General features: G+C 49.0%; 1 protein-coding gene across 1 annotated transcript in view; it reads left to right on the top strand.

Annotated features, from left to right (window-relative positions):
• The first annotated feature begins 1,475 nt into the window (after positions 1-1,475).
• The window catches only part of ncs1 (neuronal calcium sensor 1), a 32,503-nt gene continuing 18,389 nt past the window's right edge, over positions 1,476-15,589 (top strand). Inside the window, exons 1-2 of the mRNA NM_203642.1 lie at positions 1,476-1,886; positions 15,350-15,374. Of these exons, the coding sequence (NP_988973.1) occupies positions 1,823-1,886; positions 15,350-15,374 (89 nt within the window). The 5' untranslated portion in view covers positions 1,476-1,822. The remainder of the gene's footprint in view (positions 1,887-15,349; positions 15,375-15,589) is intronic.

Here is a 15,589-nt window from a genome sequence, read left to right as displayed (position 1 = left end):
TGTGTACATTATACTTGGACTGGGGGGCACCAGGCCCACCGGGACTACCACCCAAGGTGCCCCCACTATCCGCCCAACTCGCTCCCCCGAGCATGTGTACATTATACTTGGACTGGGGGGCACAAGGCCCACCGGGACTACCACCCAAGGTGCCCCCGCTATCTGCCCAACTCGCTCCCCCGAGCATGTGTACATTATACTTGGACTGGGGGGCACAAGGCCCACCGGGACTACCGCCCAAGGTGCCCCTGCTATCCGCCCAACTCGCTCCCCGAGCATGTGTACATTATACTTGGACTGGGGGGCACAAGGCCCACCGGGACTACCGCCCAAGGTGCCCCTGCTATCCGCCCAACTCGCTCCCCGAGCATGTGTACATTATACTTGGACTGGGGGGGGCACAAGGCCCACCGGGGGTACCACCCAAGGTGCCCCCGCTATCCACCCAACTCGCTCCCCCGAGCATGTGTACATTATACTTGGACTGGGGGGGGCACAAGGCCCACCGGGGGTACCACCCAAGGTGCCCCCGCTATCCACCCAACTCGCTCCCCCGAGCATGTGTACATTATACTTGGACTGGGGGGGGCACAAGGCCCACCGGGACTACCACCCAAGGTGCCCCCGCTATCCACCCAACTCGCTCCCCTGAGCATGTGTGCATTTTACTTGGACTGGGGGGTGCAGGGCCCACCAAGGCTCCCACCCCAGGGGCCCTGCAGGTGCCCCCACCGGCACGTCCCCTAACCCCCCCCACCCCCACAGGGGCCCCCCCTAACCCCCGCAGGGGGGTGGGGAGGTTAGGGGACATGGGATGAGGGGGCCCCCCCTCTTGCCCCAGGGGCCCTGCAGGTGCCCCCGCCGGCACATACCCTAACCCCCCCACCCCCAGTCCTCCCCTGAGCGCATGTAAGTTTAACGCTTCAGGGGAGGACCGGTCAGGCAGGGGGAGCGCCAGCGAGGGTGGAGTCTTGGCCGCCGGGGGCCCCCTGGGATTTTTCCCGGTTACCCGGCGGCCCAGTCAAACCCTGGGGATCACCATATGGATCAGGTCTGGGTCAGGTTTTTTCCCAGTACCCCACCAGCCCAGTCTGACCCTGCGGTGTCCCGCCAGCCTAGTCCAACCCTGGCTGCCAGCCTGGCACCCTGAGGTGCCAAGGGTCTGTGTGCCAATGTGCCAGAGGCTAATAAGGGGCCTGGGGCATTAATATTTCCAGCAGAGATACAGACATAACAGGGAGGTTCTTGGGGGAAGGATAGGAGGATGGCTGCATTATCTGCAAAGGAGAAGAATGGAGTGAGGGGGGGGATAGAAAATAAATTAATGGGGAGTGAGTGTGTCATGAGGAGAAGGGGCGGAGCGCAGGCTGTAATGCTCCCGGGCAGCCAGTGAATGGAAGGCACGGAGAGGAGGAGCGCAAAGTAACTAGGGACAACCACAGAAGCACACGGAGGGAGGCAGCGGGCAGTAGGCACCGAGCTCCCCAGCCAACACGGCTGAGACAGCCCCTCACTCGCACACAGCGGGCTCAGCCTAGGCCTGGGAACCCCACAGGCACAACTGCCGCCTCCAGCTCCATCCATTCTGCCGTGGGGGGGGGGGCGACAGAGAGTGAAAGCGGAGCTGCAGCGCGTCAGGCACACCGTACCTTCCCTTCCACCCCCCGTTTCCCCCTAGTGCGCCCTTCTCACACCTATATATACACCCCGGTTACCTGCACCGAGAGGGGCCCCGTCCTAAGGCTCAGGCGGCTGCTGGGGGAGTTGATTCCATGAATTAACCCCATAAGGGGGCGGAGGAGGTGGAAAGACTTCGCGAACAATGGGGAAATCCAACAGCAAGCTGAAGCCTGAGGTGGTGGAGGAGCTGACCAGGAAAACCTACTGTGAGTACAGCACTGGGGGGGGGCAAATGTGCTACTGGGGGGGCAGGAATGCTCTGGTAACTCCCATTGTTCTTATAGCAGCTGCTCTAATCAGCCTGTGGATCATCAGCTGTTGCAGTGCTATTATTGCCCGCAGAGCATGCTGGGAGTTTCAGGGTTTTAATGATCAGGCATACTTGCCAGCTGAGCATGCTGGGAGTTTCATGGGTATAATGATCAGGCATACATGCCAGCTGAGCATGCTGGGAGTTTCAGGGATTTAATAATCAGACATACTTGCCAGCTGAGCATGCTGGGAGTTTCAGGGTTTTAATGATCAGGCATACTTGCCAGCTGAGCATGCTGGGAGTTTCAGGGGTATAATGATCAGGCATACATGCCAGCTGAGCATGCTGGGAGTTTCAGGGTTTTAATGATCAGGCATACTTGCCAGCTGAGCATGCTGGGAGTTTCAGGGGTATAATGATCAGGCATACATGCCAGCTGAGCATGCTGGGAGTTTCAGGGATTTAATAATCAGACATACTTGCCAGCTGAGCATGCTGGGAGTTTCAGGGGTATAATGATCAGACATACTTGCCAGCTGAGCATGCTGGGAGTTTCAGGGGTATAATGATCAGACATACTTGCCAGCTGAGCATGCTGGGAGTTTCAGGGATTTAATGATCAGACATACTTGCCAGCTGAGCATGCTGGGAGTTTCAGGGTTTTAATGATCAGGCATACATGCCAGCTGAGCATGCTGGGAGTTTCAGGGTTTTGATGATCAGGCATACATGCCAGCTGAGCATGCTGGGAGTTTCAGGGATTTAATGATCAGACATACTTGCCAGCTGAGCATGCTGGGAGTTTCAGGGTTTTAATAATCAGGCAAACTTGCCAGCTGAGCATGCTGGGAGTTTCAGGGTTTTGATGATCAGGCATAAATGCCAGCTGAGCATGCTGGGAGTTTCAGGGGTATAATGATCAGGCATACTTGCCAGCTGAGCATGCTGGGAGTTTCAGGGGTATAATGATCAGGCATACATGCCAGCTGAGCATGCTGGGAGTTTCAGGGGTATAATGATCAGGCATACTTGCCAGCTGAGCATGCTGGGAGTTTCAGGGGTTTAATAATCAGGCAAACTTGCCAGCTGAGCATGCTGGGAGTTTCAGGGTTTTAATGATCAGGCATACATGCCAGCTGAGCATGCTGGGACTGCACTTTCAGGGGTATAATGATCAGGCATACTTGCCAGCTGAGCATGCTGGGAGTTTCAGGGGTATAATCAGGCATACTTGCCAGCTGAGCATGCTGGGAGTTTCAGGGGTATAATGATCAGGCATACTTGCCAGCTGAGCATGCTGGGAGTTTCAGGGGTATAATGATCAGGCATACTTGCCAGCTGAGCATGCTGGGAGCTGTATTTCTGCATGGACCAGCTGTAGCCTTTACCTAGCCTTTAGGTTGGGGGGGATCTGTGGTGGGGCCACTGGTGTGAGTGTAACCTTGGCTAGCAGGGAAATCTGGGAGCTGCAGTTAAGCAATTTCAGGCTGATCCTGGGAGTGTTACAGCACAATGCATACTTCTGCTCTATGGTTGCTGGGCGTTGGAAGTCTCTGTTACCTGCTACCAACCTTAGCTACCACGTGCGTATGTTTATCCTTCAGCATTTGGCTTGCAGAGGCTGCTGGGTATTGCCAGTCCTGCCCCTGGCACACAGTGTCAGATATAGCTGCTTATATGATTGACTGGAATGCTGGGAGTTGTATTTCTGACCGAAAGACAACCAAACAAAAAGGCATGCCAAGATGAGCGCTAAGGGTGCTGGGAGTTGTAGTTCAGCCGTAGCTGGATGGTATGGACTTGCCTGCCACTGATCTGAGTGCTTTGCTGCTGCTTCACTGCAGTGAATACAGGGCCCCTTATTGTAAAGGGACTTGGTGCAGTGGAACTGAGGGTGAAATGTAGCCAGGGGCCCCTCAGCAAAGTGTATTTCTGGGCCCCACCCTACCCATGACCCCCTCTGCTGTCTCACACCCCCTGCACCTGGAGAAGGGGGGGGGGGGGCAGCACCCAGAGTGTGTGTTAATCTAGTCACATGGTGCAGCTGTGCTAGACACCCCGGGGCAACACTTTTCTGTCAATTGGATGATTGCCTGAATTGTCTTCAAGTGTTGCCTCTGTCATGTATAATTTATTATATCGGGCAGGAGGAATATATATATATGTAATATAGCTGGTCCCTTCGCAGACTTAAAGGGGAACTACCACTGATAAATCTTTTTCTCTAACAAAGAATTAGCCATAATGTTGGGCACCCCTCCAGTGGGGCAAACCACTTAGCTTGTGCTTAAAAATAGCATCACCCTGGGGTACTTTATTCTGGGGTGGCATGTTGGATCCATTTCCTAGGTAGCCCATGGGCCATATAGTAAACTGCCTGGAGGTTCTATACTCAGGGTGGCACAGGGGTAAGTGGGAAATGCATAGGGACCTCTGAATGAGGTGTACGGCCCTGACTAGCCAAAGGTATTAGCCAATGAGATCTGTTAAGACAAGCCTTTCTTTATTGGTGATATTCAGTGTCCTGGCCGTGCATCTGTTTCCCCCTCTGCTGGAATAGATACACAAAGCCCCCCCCCACCGCTTTTGGAGGCATGTGTGTTCCTGTGTGCGTGGGAAGGGGGGCTGCACACTGCTGCGTCTGTAGCTTCCCCTGAAAAATCTGTCATCCTATTGCCTGGAATGTCATGCTGGAGGGGTACCAGTGTAAGCGCCCGGCGGGGGGGGCACCAGTGTAAGCGCCCGGCGGGGGGGGCACCAGTGTAAGCGCCCGGCGGGGGACAGGGGTCCATGTATCCAGGGGTCTGCATACCCTCTGCATTAACCAGATACACTGGCCCTTTGTTTTAAAAGATTTGGGTTGACTTACCCTTGAAAAAGGGCACCTCTTCAATTCGCAGATGGGTTTGCACCAAAGACGTGAGATTTAGTTTCGTGGTCATAAATATTTGTATATATATGTTTCATTTCTGCTGGGTTTAACCCTGAGGTCACTTTTGGGGCCCCATACCGCATAGGGATCGGGAGAGCCCCAGAGGATTAGCCAAAGCTCAGATCCAATCTGTATGTTAATAACGGGGTTATCTTCCCTGAGATGTGGGGCCCCTAAAATGTCTACTTACAGTGCCGGCCTCATTCAGCCCAATGAAATTTCCTGTGCTCACAGGAGCCAATTTCCTGCCTGATTTCGGTTCCCTTTAATAAAAATGTGACCTGGAAGTGAATTGCTGTGACCCCCACGTTGGGCGCCAATAGATGGACGTGTTTATCTTTCCTAAACGTTGTTCCTTTGGGAATCCTGGTTCTGCAGGGGCTGAAAGTACTTGGTTCATTGAGAAATGCCTGTGGCCAACTTTGGGCAGGGGCAATTTTTCCAACCCAGTGATGGGTGGAGCTTGGCACCAAACGGGCACTGGGGTTCCATCTGTCACCGCTCCGTGTGTATCCAATAGGCAGCTCCTCTCTCAATAGTATTAGAAGCTGTGAGAGCAGGTTTGGCTCATTTTGGCATCTATTTGGCACCTTGGGGGTGGGGTCAGCATCAAAAGAATATTTACCAGTCCTATTAGTGATGGATGGGCCAAAATGTGGAGCTCATACTGAACCTGAACCAATTTATCTACATGGGCCTGACATACCCATTTCTGATGTCATCAAAGGGGGCAGGCCAGGGTTGAGGGCCAATCGTGTTGGGACCACTAGTATTAAAGTAGCGGAACAATGTGATATGATATCTGTCATGGAAACGGGGTGAATTTCCGACAGTTCACCTCGTTATCACTGTGCCTCATTTGTCTGCGTCCCCCCCCCCCCCCCCACCCGGAGGCGCCACTTTAGAATATTGCGGCGTGTGAAGAGAAAAGCCGCGCTCGCCTCCCTTTTTCGCGGTTCATTCTGTCGCTTATGTAATTTCAGAGGTGTTTGATATCAGTAGACTAAAGTTGTCAAATTTCTGTGGTTTTTCTTTAGTTGTTAAGGTGGCCATTCAGGGCCCAATATTAGCCACCGACTTGGCCGATTTATGGGGGCGGAAACAATGGCCAGTCTGACCAGTGCGCTTCATGGGGCTGTAAAGCAATCATTTTTCAACATGTCGACATAGAACTCTTTGTGATCCTAATGTTGACCCGATGGCCAACCCAAAGGCACGGTTCATACCCACACACCCCCATAACCCTACTGTGGAATGCTGGGATTGCTGCTCTATAATACACCATGGCCAGACGCAGGTTTCCCCCCAAAGTGGGAGCTGATAGGTGGCCAGTGAGTCGTTATGGCCTCTCCATCCCTCTTCACTTTGGGAATTAGAGCTGTTTTCTAATAAATTGCTTCTTGACTCCCCTGGGGCCATGCGTTCCCCTCCGCGCCACCCCCTCTCTTAGTTCATTGCTTCCCGATTGCTGTTTCCTTTTTCTTTTCTCTCTGTTGCACCCGTAATGAGAGTATTTACTCTGCAGTCAGACATTCCCTCTCGTCTCTCTCGTCTCTCGCTCGCCGCCGCCGCCGCCTCCCCCTTCTCCTTGCAGTCTGGCTTCTCCCTATGGATTTCTCTGGGTGAATCCTTCCCCGGCCCATGTTATACACTGACACACTTGCCTTTTGTACCAATGAGACCCCTTACCCATTGGCTGTATGGCATTACAAGTATGGGATCTGTTATTCGGAAACACATTATCCAGAAAGCTCCGAATTGCGGAATGCCCATCTCCTGTAGACTCCATTTTAATCAAATGGTTCAGAATTCTAAAACTGATTTGCTTTTTCTCTGTAGTAATAAAACAGTACCTGTACTTGACCCCAACTAAGATATAATTACCCCTTATTGGGGCAGAACAGCCCTATTGGGTTTATTTAATGGTTAAATGATTCCCTTTTCTCTGTAATAATAAAACAGTACCTGTACTTGACCCCAACTAAGATATAATTACCCCTTATTGGGGCAGAACAGCCCTATTGGGTTTATTTAATGGTTAAATGATTCCCTTTTCTCTGTAATAATAAAACAGTACCTGTACTTGATCCCAACTAAGATATAATTACCCCTTATTGGGGCAGAACAGCCCTATTGGGTTTATTTAATGGTTAAATGATTCCCTTTTCTCTGTAATAATAAAACAGTACCTGTACTTGATCCCAACTAAGATATAATTACCCCTTATTGGGGCAGAACAGCCCTATTGGGTTTATTTAATGGTTAAATGATTCCCTTTTCTCTGTAATAATAAAACAGTACCTGTACTTGATCCCAACTAAGATATAATTACCCCTTATTGGGGGCAGAACAGCCCTATTGGGTTTATTTCATGGTTAAATGATTCCCTTTTCTCTGTAATAATAAAACAGTACCTGTACTTGATCCCAACTAAGATATAATTAATCCTTTTTTGGATGCAAAACAATTCTATTGGGTTTAATTAATGTTTTATTAATTTTTTAGTAGACTTAAGGTATGGAGATCCAAATTACGGAAAGACTCCTTATATGGAATAGCCTTGGTCCCGAACATTCTGGATAATGGGTCCTATACCTGTACTAACTGATTGGCCAGCCAGCAGAGGGAGCCCTTCCACTAGGGCAGGTTTGCTGAGGGCAAGGCGTGTTTAAGGACCTGGTTGGCAAACGTGACGTTTTCATTGACTTCCAGTATTGCGTCCGGCGGCCGCGCCGGCTCCTTTAAGTGCCTCGGGGAGACGTGTGACTCAGTGGAGCGCTCATTGCTTCTGACTTGTGATTTTAAATAGCACTGATGTTAGAGCTGCTTCTCTCACTCCAACTGGCGCATCATTACTGCCGCTTCTCTCCCAGACTCCCCTGGGCTTTCTGCTTTCTCTTTTCCCTTCTTTAATTCACTTTATCTTGCCCCCCGGTCATCCGCGCACACACCCGGCAATGGCTAAAATTTGGCGATCTGGCTATGAAAACTGCCATTCAGCATGGGGGGGGGGTTATATACATTTTATTTAGATATTTTACATGGCTCTACTGAAACCCGGGAAAGTTCCCATGTGAGATATGTATGTAATGATGTGGTTTTAAAGGCATTTGGGGACATCCTGATTCCTGCCGAATACAGGGGAATCCCTATGCTGCCATAGTTTTATGGTATCTCTCTGTACAGGCTATGAGCAAACTTAGGGGGCTGTTCCTGCTGAATTGTACTTAGTACAGGGGAATCCCTATGCTGCCATAGTTGTATGGTATCTCTCTGTACAGGCTATGAGCAAACTTAGGGGGCTGTTCCTGCTGAATTGTGCTTAGTACAGGGGAATCCCTATGTGCCATAGTTTTATGGTATCTCTCTGTACAGGCTATGAGCAAACTTAGGGGGCTGTTCCTGCTGAATTGTGCTTAGTACAGGGGAATCCCTATGCTGCCATAGTTTTATGGTATCTCTCTGTACAGGCTATGAGCAAACTTAGGGGGCTGTTCCTGCTGAATTGTGCTTAGTACAGGGGAATCCCTATGCTACCATAGTTTTATGGTATCTCTCTGTACAGGCTATGAGCAAACTTAGGGGGCTGTTCCTGCTGAATTGTGCTTAGTGCAGGGGAATTCCTAGCTAGAATCTCAGCCATAAAGCAGGGCAGGACTGCTGCTTACAATGGGGGGATCAGATAGGATCTGTGCCACTGTGACAGAATCCTCTGTTATACAGATAGCTAGAATCTCAGCCATAAAGCAGGGCAGGACTGCTGCTTACAATGGGGGGATCAGATAGGATCTGTGCCACTGTGACAGAATGCTCTATCTGATCCCCCCATTGTAAGCAGCAGTCCTGCCCTGCTTTATGGCTGAGATTCTAGCTATCTGTATAACAGAGCATTCTGTCACAGTGGCACAGATCCTATCTGATCCCCCCATTGTAAGCAGCAGTCCTGCCCTGCTTTATGGCTGAGATTCTAGCTATCTGTATAACAGAGCATTCTGTCACAGTGGCACAGATCCTATCTGATCCCCCCATTGTAAGCAGCAGTCCTGCCCTGCTTTATGGCTGAGATTCTAGCTATCTGTATAACAGAGCATTCTGTCACAGTGGCACAGATCCTATCTGATCCCCCCATTGTAAGCAGCAGTCCTGCCCTGCTTTATGGCTGAGATTCTAGCTATCTGTATAATGGTGTTGTGTTATAGTGGGCATGGGTTGTATCTGGAACCCAGTACTTAAATCACTGCAGGGTTTGGAGCCCTATGTAGATATGTAGGCAGGAAGATCAACCCACCTCATAAATAAAGCATGCAAGGGAGGGGAGCATATTCTGCAGGACAATGATCTCGGCGACACTTGTGATCATAATGAATGCAGCAGAAATTCTACTCCTCAGAGCAGGAATGTTTTTTTAAGCTTGTTGCCAAGGGCAAACCCCCCAGATGTGATATACCCAAGTCTCATTCTAACCAAAGGCCTTGATTTCTAGTTGGATTTGCAGAACTGCATATTATGTGGGTACAGAGTGGATCCCTGGGGTCCCAAGGCAGTGAGTGCTTATTTGGGGTGAGAGCTTATTTGTGCCCTGGGTACCCCTGGAACTATAGCGGGGTGACTGTTACCCCAATGTTTCTATATATCTGTAACCTTGTTATGGGCTAAGGGGGCCCAGCCTGAAGGCCAGTTAGGGGGGGATTTGGGGGGAGTGCTTATTTGTGCCCTGGGTACCCCTGGAACTGTAGCAGGGTGACTGTTACCCCAATGTTTCTATATATCTGTAACCTTGTTATGGGCTAAGGGGGCCCAGCCTGAAGGCCAGTTAGGGGGGGATTTGGGGTGAGTGCTTATTTGTGCCCTGGGTACCCCTGGAACTATAGCAGGGTGACTGTTACCCCAATGTTTCTATATATCTGTAACCTTGTTATGGGCTAAGGGGGCCCAGCCTGAAGGCCAGTTAGGGGGGGATTTGGGGTGAGTGCTTATTTGTGCCCTGGGTACCCCTGGAACTATAGCAGGGTGACTGTTACCCCAATGTTTCTATATATCTGTAACCTTGTTATGGGCTAAGGGGGCCCAGCCTGAAGGCCAGTTAGGGGGGGATTTGGGGTGAGTGCTTATTTGTGCCCTGGGTACCCCTGGAACTATAGCAGGGTGACTGTTACCCCAATGTTTCTATATATCTGTAACCTTGTTATGGGCTAAGGGGGCCCAGCCTGAAGGCCAGTTAGGGGGGGATTTGGGGTGAGTGCTTATTTGTGCCCTGGGTACCCCTGGAACTATAGCAGGGTGACTGTTACCCCAATGTTTCTATATATCTGTAACCTTGTTATGGGCTAAGGGGGCCCAGCCTGAAGGCCAGTTAGGGGGGATTTGGGGTGAGTGCTTATTTGTGCCCTGGGTACCCCTGGAACTATAGCGGGGTGACTGTTACCCCAATGTTTCTATATATCTGTAACCTTGTTATAAACCCAGATGACTGGACCAGACCAGACCAGACCAGATGACCATGCCTATGGAGAAGCATCAATACAGATATTAGTTGGGCAGTTCATACAGGTTGCCGTTAATCTGCCCAGTAGCCTTTTTTTATTTTCTAAAAATCAGGAGCTGCCGTGTTGCAATAAAACAGTGGCTCATACCAATGCAACTGCTTTTGTTTGACACTTGGTAGTTTAGTAGCTGAGGGGCCACAGGTCACATACTTCTAAGGTGACACGGCAGCCACTTAGTCAATATCAGCCCTGGGCTTCACTGGGGAACTGCCAGTATTGGGTTATATGCAGGTCACATATTAAACTGTAGGCTGAATTTGCCCCTTAATCAGTAACTGGTCACAGTGTTTTCTTATGATTCATGTGCCAGTCAGTTAAACTGTAACATGGGAGATTCCCTTCATTAACCTACCAAAGACATTTAAAAGGGATTTAAAACCAAAAATATTAAAAAAAAAACAAAATTCTAAGCAAGGAATGTTCTGGGCACACAATAAGCTGTACCCCCATACTGTACTGTCTAAGGGAAACACTATGGCACCTCCCTCCCATATGTATAAATACAAATATACAGAGAAGGAATGTTCTGGGCACACAATAAGCTGTACCCCCATACTGTACTGTCTAAGGGAAACACTATGGCACCCCCCTCCCATATGTTTAAATACAAATATACAGAGAAGGAATGTTCTGGGCACACAATAAGCTGTACCCTCATACTGTACTGTCTAAGGGAAACACTATGGCACCTCCCTCCCATATGTATAAATACAAATATACAGAGAAGGAATGTTCTGGGCACACAATAAGCTGTACCCTCATACTGTACTGTCTAAGGGAAACACTATGGCACCTCCCTCCCATATGTATAAATACAAATATACAGAGAAGGAATGTTCTGGGCACACAATAAGCTGTACCCTCATACTGTACTGTCTAAGGGAAACACTATGGCACCTCCCTCCCATATGTATAAATACAAATATACAGAGAAGGAATGTTCTGGGCACACAATAAGCTATACCCTCATACTATACTGTGTAAGACGATAATGGGCAAAGAGATTGTGACATGGCCAATGACGTCGCTGCTTTCTTTCCCTACTTTCACCCCGCAGTCGGGGTATAAATGGTTAGTGAGCGCTGATTCATTTCCCCCAGACTATAACAAGGAGTTTTATTTTTAGATTTAATTACCTAACTGCAGCCAAAAAAATGTATAAATAGATTTTGTTTATACCTTGGGGCTTAAGGGGCTTTTTGAACAGCTTAAACTTACCCCCTGTCACCTGTTTGAGATGGGAAAATCCTTGTGGGTACTTTTTGGAGCTGAACTGCATTTCCCATACAAGGAGGTGAATGCAGCAATTTCAGGCTATTTTGTTTTGTTTCACTGTATTTATGCCCTGTTATTACCTGGCTGCATTGTTTGCCGGTGGAGGCTGCGGATAAGCAGGAGAGTCTGTAATGTAGAATCGGCTGTGCCAACCAAGGGCAACTAAAGGTCCCCATACACAGGCCGATAGTAGCTGCTGATATTGGTCCCTTGGACTGATTCGGCAGCTTATTGGCCCGTGTATGGGCAGAAACGAGGGGCCTGGCCGACCGATATCTGGCATGAAATTGGCCAGATATCGATCGGCCAGGTTAGAAAATTCAGTCGGATCGGGGGCCGCATCGGCTCGTTGATACGGAACCGACTGCCTCATTCACACCAATATAATTTGATCGTTTTGCCCCAGGGCCAAACAATCTAATTTTTTTTTTTTTTTCTACACGCTCCCCGATATCGCCCACCCGTGGGTGGGGATATCGAGTGAAGATCCGCTTGCTTGGCTATCTCGCCAAGCAGGTGGATCTGAACGTGTATGGGGGCCTTAACTGACCCCTGGTAGTGGTTATGGCAAAGAAAGTGTTGTAAACTGATTTTTTACGTATTTGCACTGCTGGTTCTCACTCCTGAAGCCATTAAGCGGAAGGTACCTGCTAAACAAATCATGACGAGTTCTTCTGCTACATTATTTCGACTTTCTTTGGCAACACAAGTGCCTGAGAGATAATCGCTGTGTCTGTATCTCAGTGAAGCAATAATTCATTTAGTCTCCTTGGTGATTTAATTACTCATAAAAGCGCTGGGTAATCGGAGAGGTGATTTATCTCCGTTTACATGTCGTTCCCACTCCTTCGCCTTATCGTATCGGGCTGATCGGGAAGTGGCAGTAAATAAGAAGGGAAATGTAAATTCATTGTTGGTTCAGCTGATAGCACTGGCAGAATGCAGCCGCTTGTCTTATTAAATATGCTCCGTACAGGGCTGTGCTTAAATGCTGTCCCACCCTAGGGTTTTTATGTTGTTTATTGAAAATTTTACAAAATATAACTAACAGAGCTTGGGGGATATTCCAAGTGGCTTTTAGCTGTTTGGGTGCATAGCAAAACGCTCTGAACCCCCCCCCCATTCATTACAATGGTACCTCCGCCCCTTACATTTCCAGGTGATTGCCATTTATAATGAACTGGGGGGGGGAGGTTGAGTTTAAACACCACCCACCCTCAATCAGGGTGAGACTGGGGAGTGCAGAGCCCACAGGGGCTTCTGCCTCAGGGGCCCCCAACACCCGTCCCATCCCCGGACTGGCGGATCAGTGGAGCGCCCTGAGGGGATCCGGTCTGGGCTGCCGGGACCCACCGGGTTTTTTCACCGCCCAAAATGCTTGCTATTGCTCTTTAGAATATTCCACACCCTTAACATTCTCCTGTATATAGGTGTGCCTATGGGAGCTGCAACATCACTGGTGAGGGTGCCCATAGCAACCAATCGGCAATTAAATGTAACCCACAAAAGCAAAGATCTGATTGGTTGCTATAGGCAGCATCCCCAATGATGTTTGCTTACACACTATAATCAATATGCCCCCTAGGTGTATACTAATTCACAGGGGATACCCCGGTTTATGACCGTACAGCCAGCTGGATTCCCAGGCCCGACTCAGGGCTCCCAAGAACTTGGGTTGCAGGCAGGTTCATTGGCTTCTGATACAACTGCCCCTAGTGCATTTGGTAGGGACCATATATTGCAAACATCCTTGGATATCGGTCATCTCGATGATTGGCCAGGGTGGAAAACGTTGATCGGGCGCATTTGTATGTGGCCGAACTTCATCAGTAGGTTTATGCTGATTGTGAGCTCCACTGGGGCAGGGGCTGATGGGAATGTGATAGGGACCTTAGATTGTAAGCTCACTGGGGCAGGGGCTGATGGGAATGTGATAGGCACCTTAGATTGTAAGCTCACTGGGGCAGGGACTGATGGGAATGTGATAGGGACCTTAGATTGTAAGCTCACTGGGGCAGGGGCTGATGGGAATATGATAGGCACCTTAGATTGTAAGCTCCACTGGGGCAGGGACTGATGGGAATGGGATAGGGACCTTTAGATTGTAAGCTCACTGGGGCAGGGGCTGATGGGCATGTGATAGGGACCTTAGATTGTAAGCTCACTGAGGCAGGGGCTGATGGGAATGTGATAGGGACCTTAGATTGTAAGCTCACTGGGGCAGGGGCTGATGGGAATGTGATAGGGACCTTAGATTGTAAGCTCACTGGGGCAGGGGCTGATGGGAATGTGATAGGGACCTTAGATTGTAAGCTCCACTGGGGCAGGGGCTGATGGGAAAAATAGATAATCTCTGTAATGCAGAATATGTCGTTGCTATATGAATAAAGGATAATACTAAAGTCATTGTTTTCAGACGTCAGGCAAATGACAGTGGCAGAAAGTGACAGTCGCAGGAAAGGAACCGGCAAGGGAAAATGAATGTAGTTAGAGCTGGGAGTGAGTCAGGACAGGCAGGCAGAATGGAGATGAGGCGGCAGGCGGAGAATCATAGGTTTGTGGGCACAGAGTAATGGAAGGGAATGGCAAGAAGTGGAAAGTGCTTTAATGAGGCAGCTCTTAAATGACAGCTATAAAGTATAAAGCTCCATGACTTCCCCCATACAGGGCTGATTATCTGTTATATCTTGTGCTTGTGGGTGAGATTCCTTATAATTAGGGAATCATGTGAAAAGAACTCTTACGGAATATTTATACTGCCATCGTTTTATGGTATCTCTCTGTACAGGCTATGAGCAAACTTAGGGGACTGTTCCTGCTGAATTGTACTTAGTACAGGGGAATTCCTATGTGCCATAGTTTTTTGGTATCTCTCTGTACAGGCTATGAGCAAACTTAGGGGACTGTTCCTGCTGAATTGTACTTAGTACAGGGGAATTCCTATGTGCCATAGTTTTTTGGTATCTCTCTGTACAGGCTATGAGCAAACTTAGGGGACTGTTCCTGCTGAATTGTACTTAGTACAGGGGAATTCCTATGTGCCATAGTTTTTTGGTATCTCTCTGTACAGGCTATGAGCAAACTTAGGGGGCTGTTCCTGCTGAATTGTGCTTAGTACAGGGGAATCCCTATGTGCCATCGTTTTATGGTATCTCTCTGTACAGGCTATGAGCAAACTTAGGGGGCTGTTCCTGCTGAATTGTGCTTAGTACAGGGGAATCCCTATGCTGCCATAGTTTTATGGTATCTCTCTGTACAGGCTATGAGCAAACTTAGGGGGCTGTTCCTGCTGAATTGTGCTTAGTACAGGGGAATCCCTATGCTGCCATAGTTTTATGGTATCTCTCTTTACAGGCTATGAGCAAACTTAGGGGGCTGTTCCTGCTAAATCGTGCTTAGTACAGGGGAATCCCTATGCTGCCATAGTTTATGGTATCTCTCTGTACAGGCTATGAGCAAACTTAGGGGGCTGTTCCTGCTGAATTGTGCTTAGTACAGGGGAATCCCTATGCTGCCATAGTTTATGGTATCTCTCTGTACAGGCTATGAGCAAACTTAGGGGGCTGTTCCTGCTGAATTGTGCTTAGTACAGTGGAATTTGGATTGTGCGACTTCTTAGCAAAAACCCTTTCCCGTCTAAACTGCTTTATTTATTTCTTGCAGTCACAGAGAAAGAAGTGCAACAATGGTGAGTACCCCTTTAATTTACCTTTCCCAGTGTGTAATAGCTGTGGCAGTGAAATGGTTAAATTCCGGTGTAATGGAGGCCCAAGGCACACTGTAGGTGCCAAGCCAGAAGTAGGACTAGCCTGTACCTGAACTAAAGCTGCCAAATTCTGTCTTGAGGAGGATCATGGGAGTTGTAGTTAAGCAGTAAGCAGAAAGACCCATACATTCCAGGGA

The sequence above is a fragment of the Xenopus tropicalis genome, chromosome 8 (assembly GCF_000004195.4).
Source record: "Xenopus tropicalis strain Nigerian chromosome 8, UCB_Xtro_10.0, whole genome shotgun sequence".
In the NCBI taxonomy this organism is placed as follows: domain Eukaryota; kingdom Metazoa; phylum Chordata; class Amphibia; order Anura; family Pipidae; genus Xenopus; species Xenopus tropicalis.
This window is presented reverse-complemented; position numbering and strand designations above follow the sequence as displayed.